Below are 16,048 nucleotides of genomic sequence, written 5' to 3'. Positions count from 1 at the left end.
CTGACTGCATACCTTCTCTCTATGGTGACGCATGCCCCTGCATCCATCCTGACTGCATACCTTCTCTCTATGGTGGCGCATGCCCCTGCATCCATCCTGACTGCATACCTTATCTCTATGGTGATGCATGCCTCTGCATCCATCCTGACTGCATACCTTCTCTCTATGGTGGCGCATGCCCCTGCATCCATCCTGACTGCATACCTTATCTCTATGGTGATGCATGCCTCTGCATCCATCCTGACTGCATACCTTCTCTCTATGGTGACGCATGACCCTGCATCCATCTTGACTGCATACCTTATCTCTATGGTGACGCATGCCCCTGCATCCATCCTGACTGCATACCTTCTCTCTATGGTGACGCATGCCCCTGCATCCATCCTGACTGCATACCTTCTCTCTATGGTGACGCATGCCCCTGCATCCATCCTGACTGCATACCTTCTCTCTATGGTGACGTATGCCCCTGCATCCATCCTGACTGCATACCTTCTCTCTATGGTGGCGCATGCCCCTGCATCCATCCTGACTGCATACCTTCTCTCTATGGTGACGCATGCCCCTGCATCCATCCTGACTGCATACCTTCTCTCTATGGTGACGCATGCCCCTGCATCCATCCTGACTGCATACCTTCTCTCTATGGTGACGCATGCCCCTGCATCCATCCTGACTGCATGCCTTCTCTCTATGGTGACGCATGCCTCTGCATCCATCCTGACTGCATACCTTCTCTCTATGGCGATGCATGCCTCTGCATCCATCCTGACTGCATACCTTCTCACTATGGCGATGCATGCCTCTGCATCCATCCTGACCGCACACTGCGGGATGCATACCTTCTCTCTATGGCGATGCAAGCCTCTGCACCATCTTGAGCGCACACCGAGGGGCGCATACCTTTTCTCTATGGCGATGCATGCCTCTGCATCCATCCTGACTGCATACCTTCTCTCTATGGTGACGCATGCCTCTGCACCATCTTGAGCGCACACTGAGGGGCGCACACCTTCTCTCTATGGTGATGCGTGCCTCTGCATCCATCCTGACTGCATACCTTCTCTCTATGGTGACGCATGCCTCTGCATCCATCCTGACTGCATACCTTCTCTCTATGGTGACGCATGCCCCTGCATCCATCCTGACTGCATACCTTCTCTCTATGGTGGCGCATGCCTCTGCATCCATCCTGACTGCATACCTTCTCTCTATGGTGACGCATGCCTCTGCATCCATCCTGACTGCATACCTTCTCTCTATGGTGGCGCATGCCTCTGCATCCATCCTTACTGTACACTATGGAGTGCATACCTTCTCTCTATGGCAATGTATGCCTCTGCATCCATCCTTACTGTACACTGCGGGGCGCATACCTTCTCTCTATGGCAATGTATGCCTCTGCACCATCCTGACTGCATACCTTCTCTCTATGGCAATTTATGCCTCTGCACCATCCTGACTGCACACCTTCTCTCTATGGTGACGCATGCCCCTGCATCCATCCTGACTGCATACCTTCTCTCTATGGTGACGCATGCCCCTGCATCCATCCTGACTGCATACCTTCTCTCTATGGTGACGCATGCCCCTGCATCCATCCTGACTGCATACCTTCTCTCTATGGTGGCGCATGCCCCTGCATCCATCCTGACTGCATACCTTATCTCTATGGTGATGCATGCCTCTGCATCCATCCTGACTGCATACCTTCTCTCTATGGTGGCGCATGCCCCTGCATCCATCCTGACTGCATACCTTATCTCTATGGTGATGCATGCCTCTGCATCCATCCTGACTGCATACCTTCTCTCTATGGTGACGCATGACCCTGCATCCATCTTGACTGCATACCTTATCTCTATGGTGACGCATGCCCCTGCATCCATCCTGACTGCATACCTTCTCTCTATGGTGACGCATGCCCCTGCATCCATCCTGACTGCATACCTTCTCTCTATGGTGACGCATGCCCCTGCATCCATCCTGACTGCATACCTTCTCTCTATGGTGACGTATGCCCCTGCATCCATCCTGACTGCATACCTTCTCTCTATGGTGGCGCATGCCCCTGCATCCATCCTGACTGCATACCTTCTCTCTATGGTGACGCATGCCCCTGCATCCATCCTGACTGCATACCTTCTCTCTATGGTGACGCATGCCTCTGCATCCATCCTGACTGCATACCTTCTCTCTATGGCGATGCATGCCTCTGCATCCATCCTGACTGCATACCTTCTCACTATGGCGATGCATGCCTCTGCATCCATCCTGACTGTACACAGTGGGATGCATACCTTTTCTCTATGGCGATGCATGCCTCTGCATCCATCCTGACCGCACACTGCGGGATGCATACCTTCTCTCTATGGCGATGCAAGCCTCTGCACCATCTTGAGCGCACACCGAGGGGCGCATACCTTTTCTCTATGGCGATGCATGCCTCTGCATCCATCCTGACTGCATACCTTCTCTCTATGGTGACGCATGCCTCTGCACCATCTTGAGCGCACACTGAGGGGCGCACACCTTCTCTCTATGGTGATGCGTGCCTCTGCATCCATCCTGACTGCATACCTTCTCTCTATGGTGACGCATGCCTCTGCATCCATCCTGACTGCATACCTTCTCTCTATGGTGACGCATGCCCCTGCATCCATCCTGACTGCATACCTTCTCTCTATGGTGGCGCATGCCTCTGCATCCATCCTGACTGCATACCTTCTCTCTATGGTGATGCATGCCCCTGCATCCATCCTGACTGCATACCTTCTCTCTATGGTGACGCATGCCTCTGCATCCATCCTGACTGCATACCTTCTCTCCATGGTGATGCGTGCCTCTGCATCCATCCTGACTGCATACCTTCTCTCTATGGTGACGCATGCCTCTGCATCCATCCTGACTGCATACCTTCTCTCTATGGTGGCGCATGCCTCTGCATCCATCCTTACTGTACACTATGGAGTGCATACCTTCTCTCTATGGCAATGTATGCCTCTGCATCCATCCTTACTGTACACTGCGGGGCGCATACCTTCTCTCTATGGCATTGCATGCCTCTGCACCATCCTGACTGTACACAGTGGGATGCATACCTTTTCTCTATGGCGATGCATGCCTCTGCATCCATCCTGACCGCACACTGCGGGATGCATACCTTCTCTCTATGGCGATGCAAGCCTCTGCACCATCTTGAGCGCACACCGAGGGGCGCATACCTTTTCTCTATGGCGATGCATGCCTCTGCATCCATCCTGACTGCATACCTTCTCTCTATGGTGACGCATGCCCCTGCATCCATCCTGACTGCATACCTTCTCTCTATGGTGACGCATGCCTCTGCATCCATCCTGACTGCATACCTTCTCTCTATGGTGACGCATGCCCCTGCATCCATCCTGACTGCATACCTTCTCTCTATGGTGGCGCATGCCTCTGCATCCATCCTTACTGTACACTGCGGAGTGCATACCTTCTCTCTATGGCAATGTATGCCTCTGCACCATCCTGACCGCACACTACGGAGTGCATACCTTCTCTCTATGGCAATGTATGCCTCTGCATCCATCCTGACTGTACACTGCGGGGCGCATACCTTCTCTCTATGGCAATGTATGCCTCTGCACCATCCTGACTGCATACCTTCTCTCTATGGCAATTTATGCCTCTGCACCATCCTGACTGCACACCTTCTCTCTATGGTGACGCATGCCCCTGCATCCATCCTGACTGCATACCTTCTCTCTATGGTGACGCATGCCCCTGCATCCATCCTGACTGCATACCTTCTCTCTATGGTGACGCATGCCCCTGCATCCATCCTGACTGCATACCTTCTCTCTATGGTGGCGCATGCCCCTGCATCCATCCTGACTGCATACCTTATCTCTATGGTGATGCATGCCTCTGCATCCATCCTGACTGCATACCTTCTCTCTATGGTGGCGCATGCCCCTGCATCCATCCTGACTGCATACCTTATCTCTATGGTGATGCATGCCTCTGCATCCATCCTGACTGCATACCTTCTCTCTATGGTGACGCATGACCCTGCATTCATCTTGACTGCATACCTTATCTCTATGGTGACGCATGCCCCTGCATCCATCCTGACTGCATACCTTCTCTCTATGGTGACGCATGCCCCTGCATCCATCCTGACTGCATACCTTCTCTCTATGGTGACGCATGCCCCTGCATCCATCCTGACTGCATACCTTCTCTCTATGGTGACGTATGCCCCTGCATCCATCCTGACTGCATACCTTCTCTCTATGGTGGCGCATGCCCCTGCATCCATCCTGACTGCATACCTTCTCTCTATGGTGACGCATGCCCCTGCATCCATCCTGACTGCATACCTTCTCTCTATGGTGACGCATGCCCCTGCATCCATCCTGACTGCATACCTTCTCTCTATGGTGACGCATGCCCCTGCATCCATCCTGACTGCATGCCTTCTCTCTATGGTGACGCATGCCTCTGCATCCATCCTGACTGCATACCTTCTCTCTATGGCGATGCATGCCTCTGCATCCATCCTGACTGCATACCTTCTCACTATGGCGATGCATGCCTCTGCATCCATCCTGACCGCACACTGCGGGATGCATACCTTCTCTCTATGGCGATGCAAGCCTCTGCACCATCTTGAGCGCACACCGAGGGGCGCATACCTTTTCTCTATGGCGATGCATGCCTCTGCATCCATCCTGACTGCATACCTTCTCTCTATGGTGACGCATGCCTCTGCACCATCTTGAGCGCACACTGAGGGGCGCACACCTTCTCTCTATGGTGATGCGTGCCTCTGCATCCATCCTGACTGCATACCTTCTCTCTATGGTGACGCATGCCTCTGCATCCATCCTGACTGCATACCTTCTCTCTATGGTGACGCATGCCCCTGCATCCATCCTGACTGCATACCTTCTCTCTATGGTGGCGCATGCCTCTGCATCCATCCTGACTGCATACCTTCTCTCTATGGTGACGCATGCCTCTGCATCCATCCTGACTGCATACCTTCTCTCTATGGTGGCGCATGCCTCTGCATCCATCCTTACTGTACACTATGGAGTGCATACCTTCTCTCTATGGCAATGTATGCCTCTGCATCCATCCTTACTGTACACTGCGGGGCGCATACCTTCTCTCTATGGCAATGTATGCCTCTGCACCATCCTGACTGCATACCTTCTCTCTATGGCAATTTATGCCTCTGCACCATCCTGACTGCACACCTTCTCTCTATGGTGACGCATGCCCCTGCATCCATCCTGACTGCATACCTTCTCTCTATGGTGACGCATGCCCCTGCATCCATCCTGACTGCATACCTTCTCTCTATGGTGACGCATGCCCCTGCATCCATCCTGACTGCATACCTTCTCTCTATGGTGGCGCATGCCCCTGCATCCATCCTGACTGCATACCTTATCTCTATGGTGATGCATGCCTCTGCATCCATCCTGACTGCATACCTTCTCTCTATGGTGGCGCATGCCCCTGCATCCATCCTGACTGCATACCTTATCTCTATGGTGATGCATGCCTCTGCATCCATCCTGACTGCATACCTTCTCTCTATGGTGACGCATGCCTCTGCATCCATCCTGACTGCATACCTTCTCTCTATGGCGATGCATGCCTCTGCATCCATCCTGACTGCATACCTTCTCACTATGGCGATGCATGCCTCTGCATCCATCCTGACTGTACACAGTGGGATGCATACCTTTTCTCTATGGCGATGCATGCCTCTGCATCCATCCTGACCGCACACTGCGGGATGCATACCTTCTCTCTATGGCGATGCAAGCCTCTGCACCATCTTGAGCGCACACCGAGGGGCGCATACCTTTTCTCTATGGCGATGCGTGCCTCTACATCCATCCTGACTGCATACCTTCTCTCTATGGTGACGCATGCCTCTGCACCATCTTGAGCGCACACTGAGGGGCGCACACCTTCTCTCTATGGTGATGCGTGCCTCTGCATCCATCCTGACTGCATACCTTCTCTCTATGGTGACGCATGCCCCTGCATCCATCCTGACTGCATACCTTCTCTCTATGGTGACGCATGCCTCTGCATCCATCCTGACTGCATACCTTCTCTCTATGGTGACGCATGCCCCTGCATCCATCCTGACTGCATACCTTCTCTCTATGGTGGCGCATGCCTCTGCATCCATCCTTACTGTACACTGCGGAGTGCATACCTTCTCTCTATGGCAATGTATGCCTCTGCACCATCCTGACCGCACACTACGGAGTGCATACCTTCTCTCTATGGCAATGTATGCCTCTGCATCCATCCTGACTGTACACTGCGGGGCGCATACCTTCTCTCTATGGCAATGTATACCTCTGCACCATCCTGACTGCATACCTTCTCTCTATGGCAATTTATGCCTCTGCACCATCCTGACTGCACACCTTCTCTCTATGGTGACGCATGCCCCTGCATCCATCCTGACTGCATACCTTCTCTCTATGGTGACGCATGCCCCTGCATCCATCCTGACTGCATACCTTCTCTCTATGGTGACGCATGCCCCTGCATCCATCCTGACTGCATACCTTCTCTCTATGGTGGCGCATGCCCCTGCATCCATCCTGACTGCATACCTTATCTCTATGGTGATGCATGCCTCTGCATCCATCCTGACTGCATACCTTCTCTCTATGGTGGCGCATGCCCCTGCATCCATCCTGACTGCATACCTTATCTCTATGGTGATGCATGCCTCTGCATCCATCCTGACTGCATACCTTCTCTCTATGGTGACGCATGCCCCTGCATCCATCCTGACTGCATACCTTCTCTCTATGGTGACGCATGCCCCTGCATCCATCCTGACTGCATACCTTCTCTCTATGGTGACGCATGCCCCTGCATCCATCCTGACTGCATACCTTCTCTCTATGGTGACGTATGCCCCTGCATCCATCCTGACTGCATACCTTCTCTCTATGGTGGCGCATGCCCCTGCATCCATCCTGACTGCATACCTTCTCTCTATGGTGACGCATGCCCCTGCATCCATCCTGACTGCATACCTTCTCTCTATGGTGACGCATGCCCCTGCATCCATCCTGACTGCATACCTTCTCTCTATGGTGACGCATGCCCCTGCATCCATCCTGACTGCATGCCTTCTCTCTATGGTGACGCATGCCTCTGCATCCATCCTGACTGCATACCTTCTCTCTATGGCGATGCATGCCTCTGCATCCATCCTGACTGCATACCTTCTCACTATGGCGATGCATGCCTCTGCATCCATCCTGACCGCACACTGCGGGATGCATACCTTCTCTCTATGGCGATGCAAGCCTCTGCACCATCTTGAGCGCACACCGAGGGGCGCATACCTTTTCTCTATGGCGATGCATGCCTCTGCATCCATCCTGACTGCATACCTTCTCTCTATGGTGACGCATGCCTCTGCACCATCTTGAGCGCACACTGAGGGGCGCACACCTTCTCTCTATGGTGATGCGTGCCTCTGCATCCATCCTGACTGCATACCTTCTCTCTATGGTGACGCATGCCTCTGCATCCATCCTGACTGCATACCTTCTCTCTATGGTGACGCATGCCCCTGCATCCATCCTGACTGCATACCTTCTCTCTATGGTGGCGCATGCCTCTGCATCCATCCTGACTGCATACCTTCTCTCTATGGTGACGCATGCCTCTGCATCCATCCTGACTGCATACCTTCTCTCTATGGTGGCGCATGCCTCTGCATCCATCCTTACTGTACACTATGGAGTGCATACCTTCTCTCTATGGCAATGTATGCCTCTGCATCCATCCTTACTGTACACTGCGGGGCGCATACCTTCTCTCTATGGCAATGTATGCCTCTGCACCATCCTGACTGCATACCTTCTCTCTATGGCAATGTATGCCTCTGCACCATCCTGACTGCACACCTTCTCTCTATGGTGACGCATGCCCCTGCATCCATCCTGACTGCATACCTTCTCTCTATGGTGACGCATGCCCCTGCATCCATCCTGACTGCATACCTTCTCTCTATGGTGGCGCATGCCCCTGCATCCATCCTGACTGCATACCTTATCTCTATGGTGATGCATGCCTCTGCATCCATCCTGACTGCATACCTTCTCTCTATGGTGGCGCATGCCCCTGCATCCATCCTGACTGCATACCTTATCTCTATGGTGATGCATGCCTCTGCATCCATCCTGACTGCATACCTTCTCTCTATGGTGACGCATGACCCTGCATCCATCTTGACTGCATACCTTATCTCTATGGTGACGCATGCCCCTGCATCCATCCTGACTGCATACCTTCTCTCTATGGTGACGCATGCCCCTGCATCCATCCTGACTGCATACCTTCTCTCTATGGTGACGCATGCCCCTGCATCCATCCTGACTGCATACCTTCTCTCTATGGTGACGTATGCCCCTGCATCCATCCTGACTGCATACCTTCTCTCTATGGTGGCGCATGCCCCTGCATCCATCCTGACTGCATACCTTCTCTCTATGGTGACGCATGCCCCTGCATCCATCCTGACTGCATACCTTCTCTCTATGGTGACGCATGCCTCTGCATCCATCCTGACTGCATACCTTCTCTCTATGGCGATGCATGCCTCTGCATCCATCCTGACTGCATACCTTCTCACTATGGCGATGCATGCCTCTGAATCCATCCTGACTGTACACAGTGGGATGCATACCTTTTCTCTATGGCGATGCATGCCTCTGCATCCATCCTGACCGCACACTGCGGGATGCATACCTTCTCTCTATGGCGATGCAAGCCTCTGCACCATCTTGAGCGCACACCGAGGGGCGCATACCTTTTCTCTATGGCGATGCATGCCTCTGCATCCATCCTGACTGCATACCTTCTCTCTATGGTGACGCATGCCTCTGCACCATCTTGAGCGCACACTGAGGGGCGCACACCTTCTCTCTATGGTGATGCGTGCCTCTGCATCCATCCTGACTGCATACCTTCTCTCTATGGTGACGCATGCCTCTGCATCCATCCTGACTGCATACCTTCTCTCTATGGTGACGCATGCCCCTGCATCCATCCTGACTGCATACCTTCTCTCTATGGTGGCGCATGCCTCTGCATCCATCCTGACTGCATACCTTCTCTCTATGGTGGCGCATGCCTCTGCATCCATCCTTACTGTACACTATGGAGTGCATACCTTCTCTCTATGGCAATGTATGCCTCTGCATCCATCCTTACTGTACACTGCGGGGCGCATACCTTCTCTCTATGGCATTGCATGCCTCTGCACCATCCTGACTGTACACAGTGGGATGCATACCTTTTCTCTATGGCGATGCATGCCTCTGCATCCATCCTGACCGCACACTGCGGGATGCATACCTTCTCTCTATGGCAATGTATGCCTCTGCACCATCCTGACTGCATACCTTCTCTCTATGGCAATGTATGCCTCTGCATCCATCCTGACTGTACACTGCGGGGCGCATACCTTCTCTCTATTGCAATGTATGCCTCTGCACCATCCTGACCGCACACTACGGAGTGCATACCTTCTCTCTATGGCAATGTATGCCTCTGCATCCATCCTGACTGTACACTGTGGGGCGCATACCTTCTCTCTATGGCAATGTATGCCTCTGCACCATCCTGACTGCATACCTTCTCTCTATGGCAATGTATGCCTCTGCACCATCCTGACCGCACACTACGGAGTGCATACCTTCTCTCTATGGCAATGTATGCCTCTGCATCCATCCTTACTGTACACTGCGGGGCGCATACCTTCTCTCTATGGCATTGCATGCCTCTGCACCATCCTGACTGTACACAGTGGGATGCATACCTTTTCTCTATGGCGATGCATTCCTCTGCATCCATCCTGACCGCACACTGCGGGATGCATACCTTCTCTCTATGGTGATGCGTGCCTCTGCATCCATCCTGACTGCATACCTTCTCTCTATGGCAATGTATGCCTCTGCACCATCCTGACTGCATACCTTCTCTCTATGGCAATGTATGCCTCTGCATCATCCTGACTGCATACCTTCTCTCTATGGTGACGCATGCCTCTACACCATCCTGACTGCATACCTTCTCTCTATGGCAATGTATGCCTCTACACCATCCTGACTGCATACCTTCTCTCTATGGCAATGTATGCCTCTGCATCCATCCTGACTGTACACTGCGGGGCGCATACCTTCTCTCTATGGCAATGTATGCCTCTGCACCATCCTGACTGCATACCTTCTCTCTATGGCAATTTATGCCTCTGCACCATCCTGACTGCACACCTTCTCTCTATGGTGACGCATGCCCCTGCATCCATCTTGACTGCATACCTTCTCTCTATGGTGACGCATGCCCCTGCATCCATCCTGACTGCATACCTTCTCTCTATGGTGACGCATGACCCTGCATCCATCCTGACTGCATACCTTCTCTCTATGGTGACGCATGCCTCTGCATCCATCCTGACTGCATACCTTATCTCTATGGCGACGCATGCCTCTGGACCATCCTGACTGCATACCTTCTCTCTATGGCGATGCATGCCTCTGCATCCATCCTGACTGTACACAGTGGGATGCATACCTTTTCTCTATGGCGATGCATGCCTCTGTATCCATCCTGACCGCACACTGAGGGATGCATACCTTTTCTCTATGGCGATGCATGCCTCTGCATCCATCCTGACTGCATACCTTCTCTCTATGGTGACGCATGCCTCTGCACCATCTTGAGCGCACACTGAGGGGCGCACACTGTGGGGCGCATACCTTCTCTCTATGGTGATGCGTGCCTCTGCATCCATCCTGACTGCATACCTTCTCTCTATGGTGACGCATGCCCCTGCATCCATCCTGACTGCATACCTTCTCTCTATGGTGACGCATGCCCCTGCATCCATCCTGACTGCATACCTTCTCTCTATGGCAATGTATGCCTCTGCATCCATCCTGACTGTACACTGCGGGGCGCATACCTTCTCTCTATGGCAATGTATGCCTCTGCACCATCCTGACCGCACACTACGGAGTGCATACCTTCTCTCTATGGCAATGTATGCCTCTGCATCCATCCTGACTGTACACTGCGGGGCGCATACCTTCTCTCTATGGCAATGTATGCCTCTGCACCATCCTGACTGCATACCTTCTCTCTATGGCAATTTATGCCTCTGCACCATCCTGACTGCACACCTTCTCTCTATGGTGACGCATGCCCCTGCATCCATCCTGACTGCATACCTTCTCTCTATGGTGACGCATGCCCCTGCATCCATCCTGACTGCATACCTTCTCTGTATGGTGGCGCATGCCCCTGCATCCATCCTGACTGCATACCTTATCTCTATGGTGATGCATGCCTCTGCATCCATCCTGACTGCATACCTTCTCTCTATGGTGGCGCATGCCCCTGCATCCATCCTGACTGCATACCTTATCTCTATGGTGATGCATGCCTCTGCATCCATCCTGACTGCATACCTTCTCTCTATGGTGACGCATGACCCTGCATCCATCTTGACTGCATACCTTATCTCTATGGTGACGCATGCCCCTGCATCCATCCTGACTGCATACCTTCTCTCTATGGTGACGCATGCCCCTGCATCCATCCTGACTGCATACCTTCTCTCTATGGTGACGCATGCCCCTGCATCCATCCTGACTGCATACCTTCTCTCTATGGTGACGCATGCCCCTGCATCCATCCTGACTGCATACCTTCTCTCTATGGTGACGCATGCCCCTGCATCCATCCTGACTGCATACCTTCTCTCTATGGTGACGCATGCCTCTGCATCCATCCTGACTGCATACCTTCTCTCTATGGCGATGCATGCCTCTGCATCCATCCTGACTGCATACCTTCTCACTATGGCGATGCATGCCTCTGCATCCATCCTGACTGTACACAGTGGGATGCATACCTTTTCTCTATGGCGATGCATGCCTCTGCATCCATCCTGACCGCACACTGCGGGATGCATACCTTCTCTCTATGGCGATGCAAGCCTCTGCACCATCTTGAGCGCACACCGAGGGGCGCATACCTTTTCTCTATGGCGATGCATGCCTCTGCATCCATCCTGACTGCATACCTTCTCTCTATGGTGACGCATGACCCTGCATCCATCCTGACTGCATACCTTTTCACTATGGCAATGCATGCCTCTGCATCCATCCTGACTGTACACAGTGGGATGCATACCTTTTCTCTATGGCGATGCATGCCTCTGCATCCATCCTGACTGCATACCTTCTCTCTATGGTGGCGCATGCCCCTGCATCCATCCTGACTGCATACCTTCTCTCTATGGTGACGCATGCCCCTGCATCCATCCTGACTGCATACCTTCTCTCTATGGTGACGCATGCCCCTGCATCCATCCTGACTGCATACCTTCTCTCTATGGTGATGCATGCCCCTGCATCCATCCTGACTGCATACCTTCTCTCTATGGTGACGCATGCCCCTGCATCCATCCTGACTGCATACCTTCTCTCTATGGTGACGCATGCCCCTGCATCCATCCTGACTGCATACCTTCTCTCTATGGTGACGCATGCCCCTGCATCCATCCTGACTGCATACCTTCTCTCTATGGTGACGCATGCCTCTGCATCCATCCTGACTGCATACCTTCTCTCTATGGCGATGCATGCCTCTGCATCCATCCTGACTGCATACCTTCTCACTATGGCGATGCATGCCTCTGCATCCATCCTGACTGTACACAGTGGGATGCATACCTTTTCTCTATGGCGATGCATGCCTCTGCATCCATCCTGACCGCACACTGCGGGATGCATACCTTCTCTCTATGGCGATGCAAGCCTCTGCACCATCTTGAGCGCACACCGAGGGGCGCATACCTTTTCTCTATGGCGATGCATGCCTCTGCATCCATCCTGACTGCATACCTTCTCTCTATGGTGACGCATGACCCTGCATCCATCCTGACTGCATACCTTCTCTCTATGGTGACGCATGCCTCTGCATCCATCCTGACTGCATACCTTCTCTCTATGGTGATGCATGCCTCTGCATCCATCCTGACTGCATACCTTATCTCTATGGCGACGCATGCCTCTGGACCATCCTGACTGCATACCTTCTCTCTATGGCAATGCATGCCTCTGCATCCATCCTGACTGCATACCTTTTCACTATGGCAATGCATGCCTCTGCATCCATCCTGACTGTACACAGTGGGATGCATACCTTTTCTCTATGGCGATGCATGCCTCTGTATCCATCCTGACCGCACACTGAGGGATGCATACCTTTTCTCTATGGCGATGCATGCCTCTGCATCCATCCTGACTGCATACCTTCTCTCTATGGTGACGCATGCCTCTGCACCATCTTGAGCGCACACTGAGGGGCGCACACTGTGGGGCGCATACCTTCTCTCTATGGTGATGCGTGCCTCTGCATCCATCCTGACTGCATACCTTCTCTCTATGGCAATGTATGCCTCTGCATCCATCCTGACCGCACACTACGGAGTGCATACCTTCTCTCTATGGCAATGTATGCCTCTGCATCCATCCTGACTGTACACTGCGGGGCGCATACCTTCTCTCTATGGCAATGTATGCCTCTGCACCATCCTGACTGCATACCTTCTCTCTATGGCAATTTATGCCTCTGCACCATCCTGACTGCACACCTTCTCTCTATGGTGACGCATGCCCCTGCATCCATCTTGACTGCATACCTTCTCTCTATGGTGACGCATGCCCCTGCATCCATCCTGACTGCATACCTTCTCTCTATGGTGACGCATGCCTCTGCATCCATCCTGACTGCATACCTTATCTCTATGGCGACGCATGCCTCTGGACCATCCTGACTGCATACCTTCTCTCTATGGCGATGCATGCCTCTGCATCCATCCTGACTGCATACCTTTTCACTATGGCAATGCATGCCTCTGCATCCATCCTGACTGCATACCTTTTCACTATGGCAATGCATGCCTCTGCATCCATCCTGACTGTACACAGTGGGATGCATACCTTTTCTGTATGGCGATGCATGCCTCTGCATCCATCCTGACCGCACACTGAGGGATGCATACCTTTTCTCTATGGCGATGCATGCCTCTGCATCCATCCTGACTGCATACCTTCTCTCTATGGTGACGCATGCCTCTGCACCATCTTGAGCGCACACTGAGGGGCGCACACTGTGGGGCGCATACCTTCTCTCTATGGTGATGCGTGCCTCTGCATCCATCCTGACTGCATACCTTCTCTCTATGGTGGCGCATGCCTCTGCGTCCATCCTGACTGCATACCTTCTCTCTATGGTGACGCATGCCTCTGCATCCATCCTGACTGAATACCTTCTCTCTATGGTGACGCATGCCCCTGCATCCATCCTGACTGCACACCTTCTCTCTATGGTGGCGCATGCCTTTGCGTCCATCCTGACTGCATACCTTCTCTCTATGGTGACGCATGCCTCTGCATCCATCCTGACTGAATACCTTCTCTCTATGGTGACGCATGCCCCTGCATCCATCCTGACTGCATACCTTCTCACTATGGTGATGCGTGCCTCTGCATCCATCCTGACTGCATACCTTCTCTCTATGGTGACGCATGCCCCTGCATCCATCCTGACTGCATACCTTATCTCTATGGTGACGCATGCCTCTGCATCCATCCTGACTGCATACCTTCTCTCTATGGTGGCGCATGCCTCTGCATCCATCCTGACTGCATACCTTCTCTCTATGGTGACGCATGCCCCTGCATCCATCCTGACTGCATACCTTCTCTCTATGGTGACGCATGACCCTGCATCCATCCTGACTGCATACCTTCTCTCTATGGTGACGCATGCCCCTGCATCCATCCTGACTGCATACCTTCTCTCTATGGTGACGCATGCCCCTGCATCCATCCTGACTGTGTAGGGTGAACCTAACCTAAGTTCTATCCTCAGTGAAAAGCACAGTAATTATAAGCCCCTCACGTTATGGGGTCTGTCTCACAGATCAGGGGCTGGTTGTCCTGGATGTTTGGAGCCTGCTGAGCTCCGTGAGGCTGATCTGATAGAGGCACTCACAGCACATGACTCTGCTCCTCTTCCTATAGCACTAATGATAACTGAGCGCTGGCCCCCATTTCTGGAGCTTCCAGGGGCTCGCACACGCCTGCTAGAACTTGTGCCCAGTGGATCTCATGGTCTCCTCAGTGGAGGGGTGTGCTGCTGGAGACCCCACACTCTGCATACACTGTGTATACACAGCGGTATGTGCAGGGTAATCCATGGCATCACTGCCCCCTCAGCTGTTGCCCTCTCGGGCACAAGGCCGTGCAGCACCGCCCCCTCCCCCAGACTTGTTGCCACAAGGCCCAGTCCCCATGTAGTTGGATGCCAGTACTTACATAGGCTCTAGTAACTTGGCCAGCCACGTCTTAAAGGCCTCCACATTCTCTATGAGCATGTCGGCGGCTGAGGCAGGACCGGGGGAGTGGGGGACCACTATCGTGCCAGCGGCGCGACCCCTGCGCTCATCCTCGCCTCCCGCCGTTATCTGCCTGCTCGCTCACACACGTCCCGGAGGCGCCTCCTGCCCGTCAGATAATCTCCGTACGGACCGGGCACCAGTCACCGGCTCAACTCCCGTCCCAAGCACGGCACAACTTAGGCAGGCATTAGGGCCTACGATAGGACCGGAAGACGGACAGCTTCAAGCGGCCAATCACAATGCTGGCCGTGACGTACGGCGACCAATGGAGTGTTGTGGGGCGGGACTACACGCGCTCGGTCACTGGTGGGCGGAGCTATGGCAGAAAGGGTTGTAATACCGCATGGTGCAGGAGTGTGGCCGGCAGTGCTCAGCACATGAGCGGTATCCGGTGGCTACTGCGGCCAGTCATGGAGCCGAGTGCTGGTGTGAGGGGACGTAGGCCTCCAGTAATGCCTCACTCACTGGCAGCCCTATACTGGCACATGGGCACTGGAATATACCTACCTGACTCATATGGCCTCG

At 53.3% G+C, this 16,048-nt stretch overlaps 1 protein-coding gene across 2 annotated transcripts in view; it reads right to left on the bottom strand.

Annotated features, from left to right (window-relative positions):
* RBM27 (RNA binding motif protein 27) overlaps nt 1-15,726 on the bottom strand; it is a 200,626-nt gene extending 184,900 nt beyond the window's left edge. For both annotated transcript variants that reach the window (XM_075344602.1, XM_075344603.1), the window contains exon 1: nt 15,441-15,726. In XM_075344602.1, the coding sequence (XP_075200717.1) occupies nt 15,441-15,499 (59 nt within the window). In that variant the 5' untranslated portion in view covers nt 15,500-15,726. The remainder of the gene's footprint in view (nt 1-15,440) is intronic.
* Nucleotides 15,727-16,048: the final 322 nt, after the last annotated feature.

This window comes from Anomaloglossus baeobatrachus, chromosome 4 (assembly GCF_048569485.1).
Source record: "Anomaloglossus baeobatrachus isolate aAnoBae1 chromosome 4, aAnoBae1.hap1, whole genome shotgun sequence".
NCBI classification, from domain to species: Eukaryota; Metazoa; Chordata; class Amphibia; order Anura; family Aromobatidae; genus Anomaloglossus; species Anomaloglossus baeobatrachus.
The sequence above is the reverse complement of the archived record's forward strand: the minus strand, read 5'-3'. Positions and strand labels throughout refer to the sequence as shown.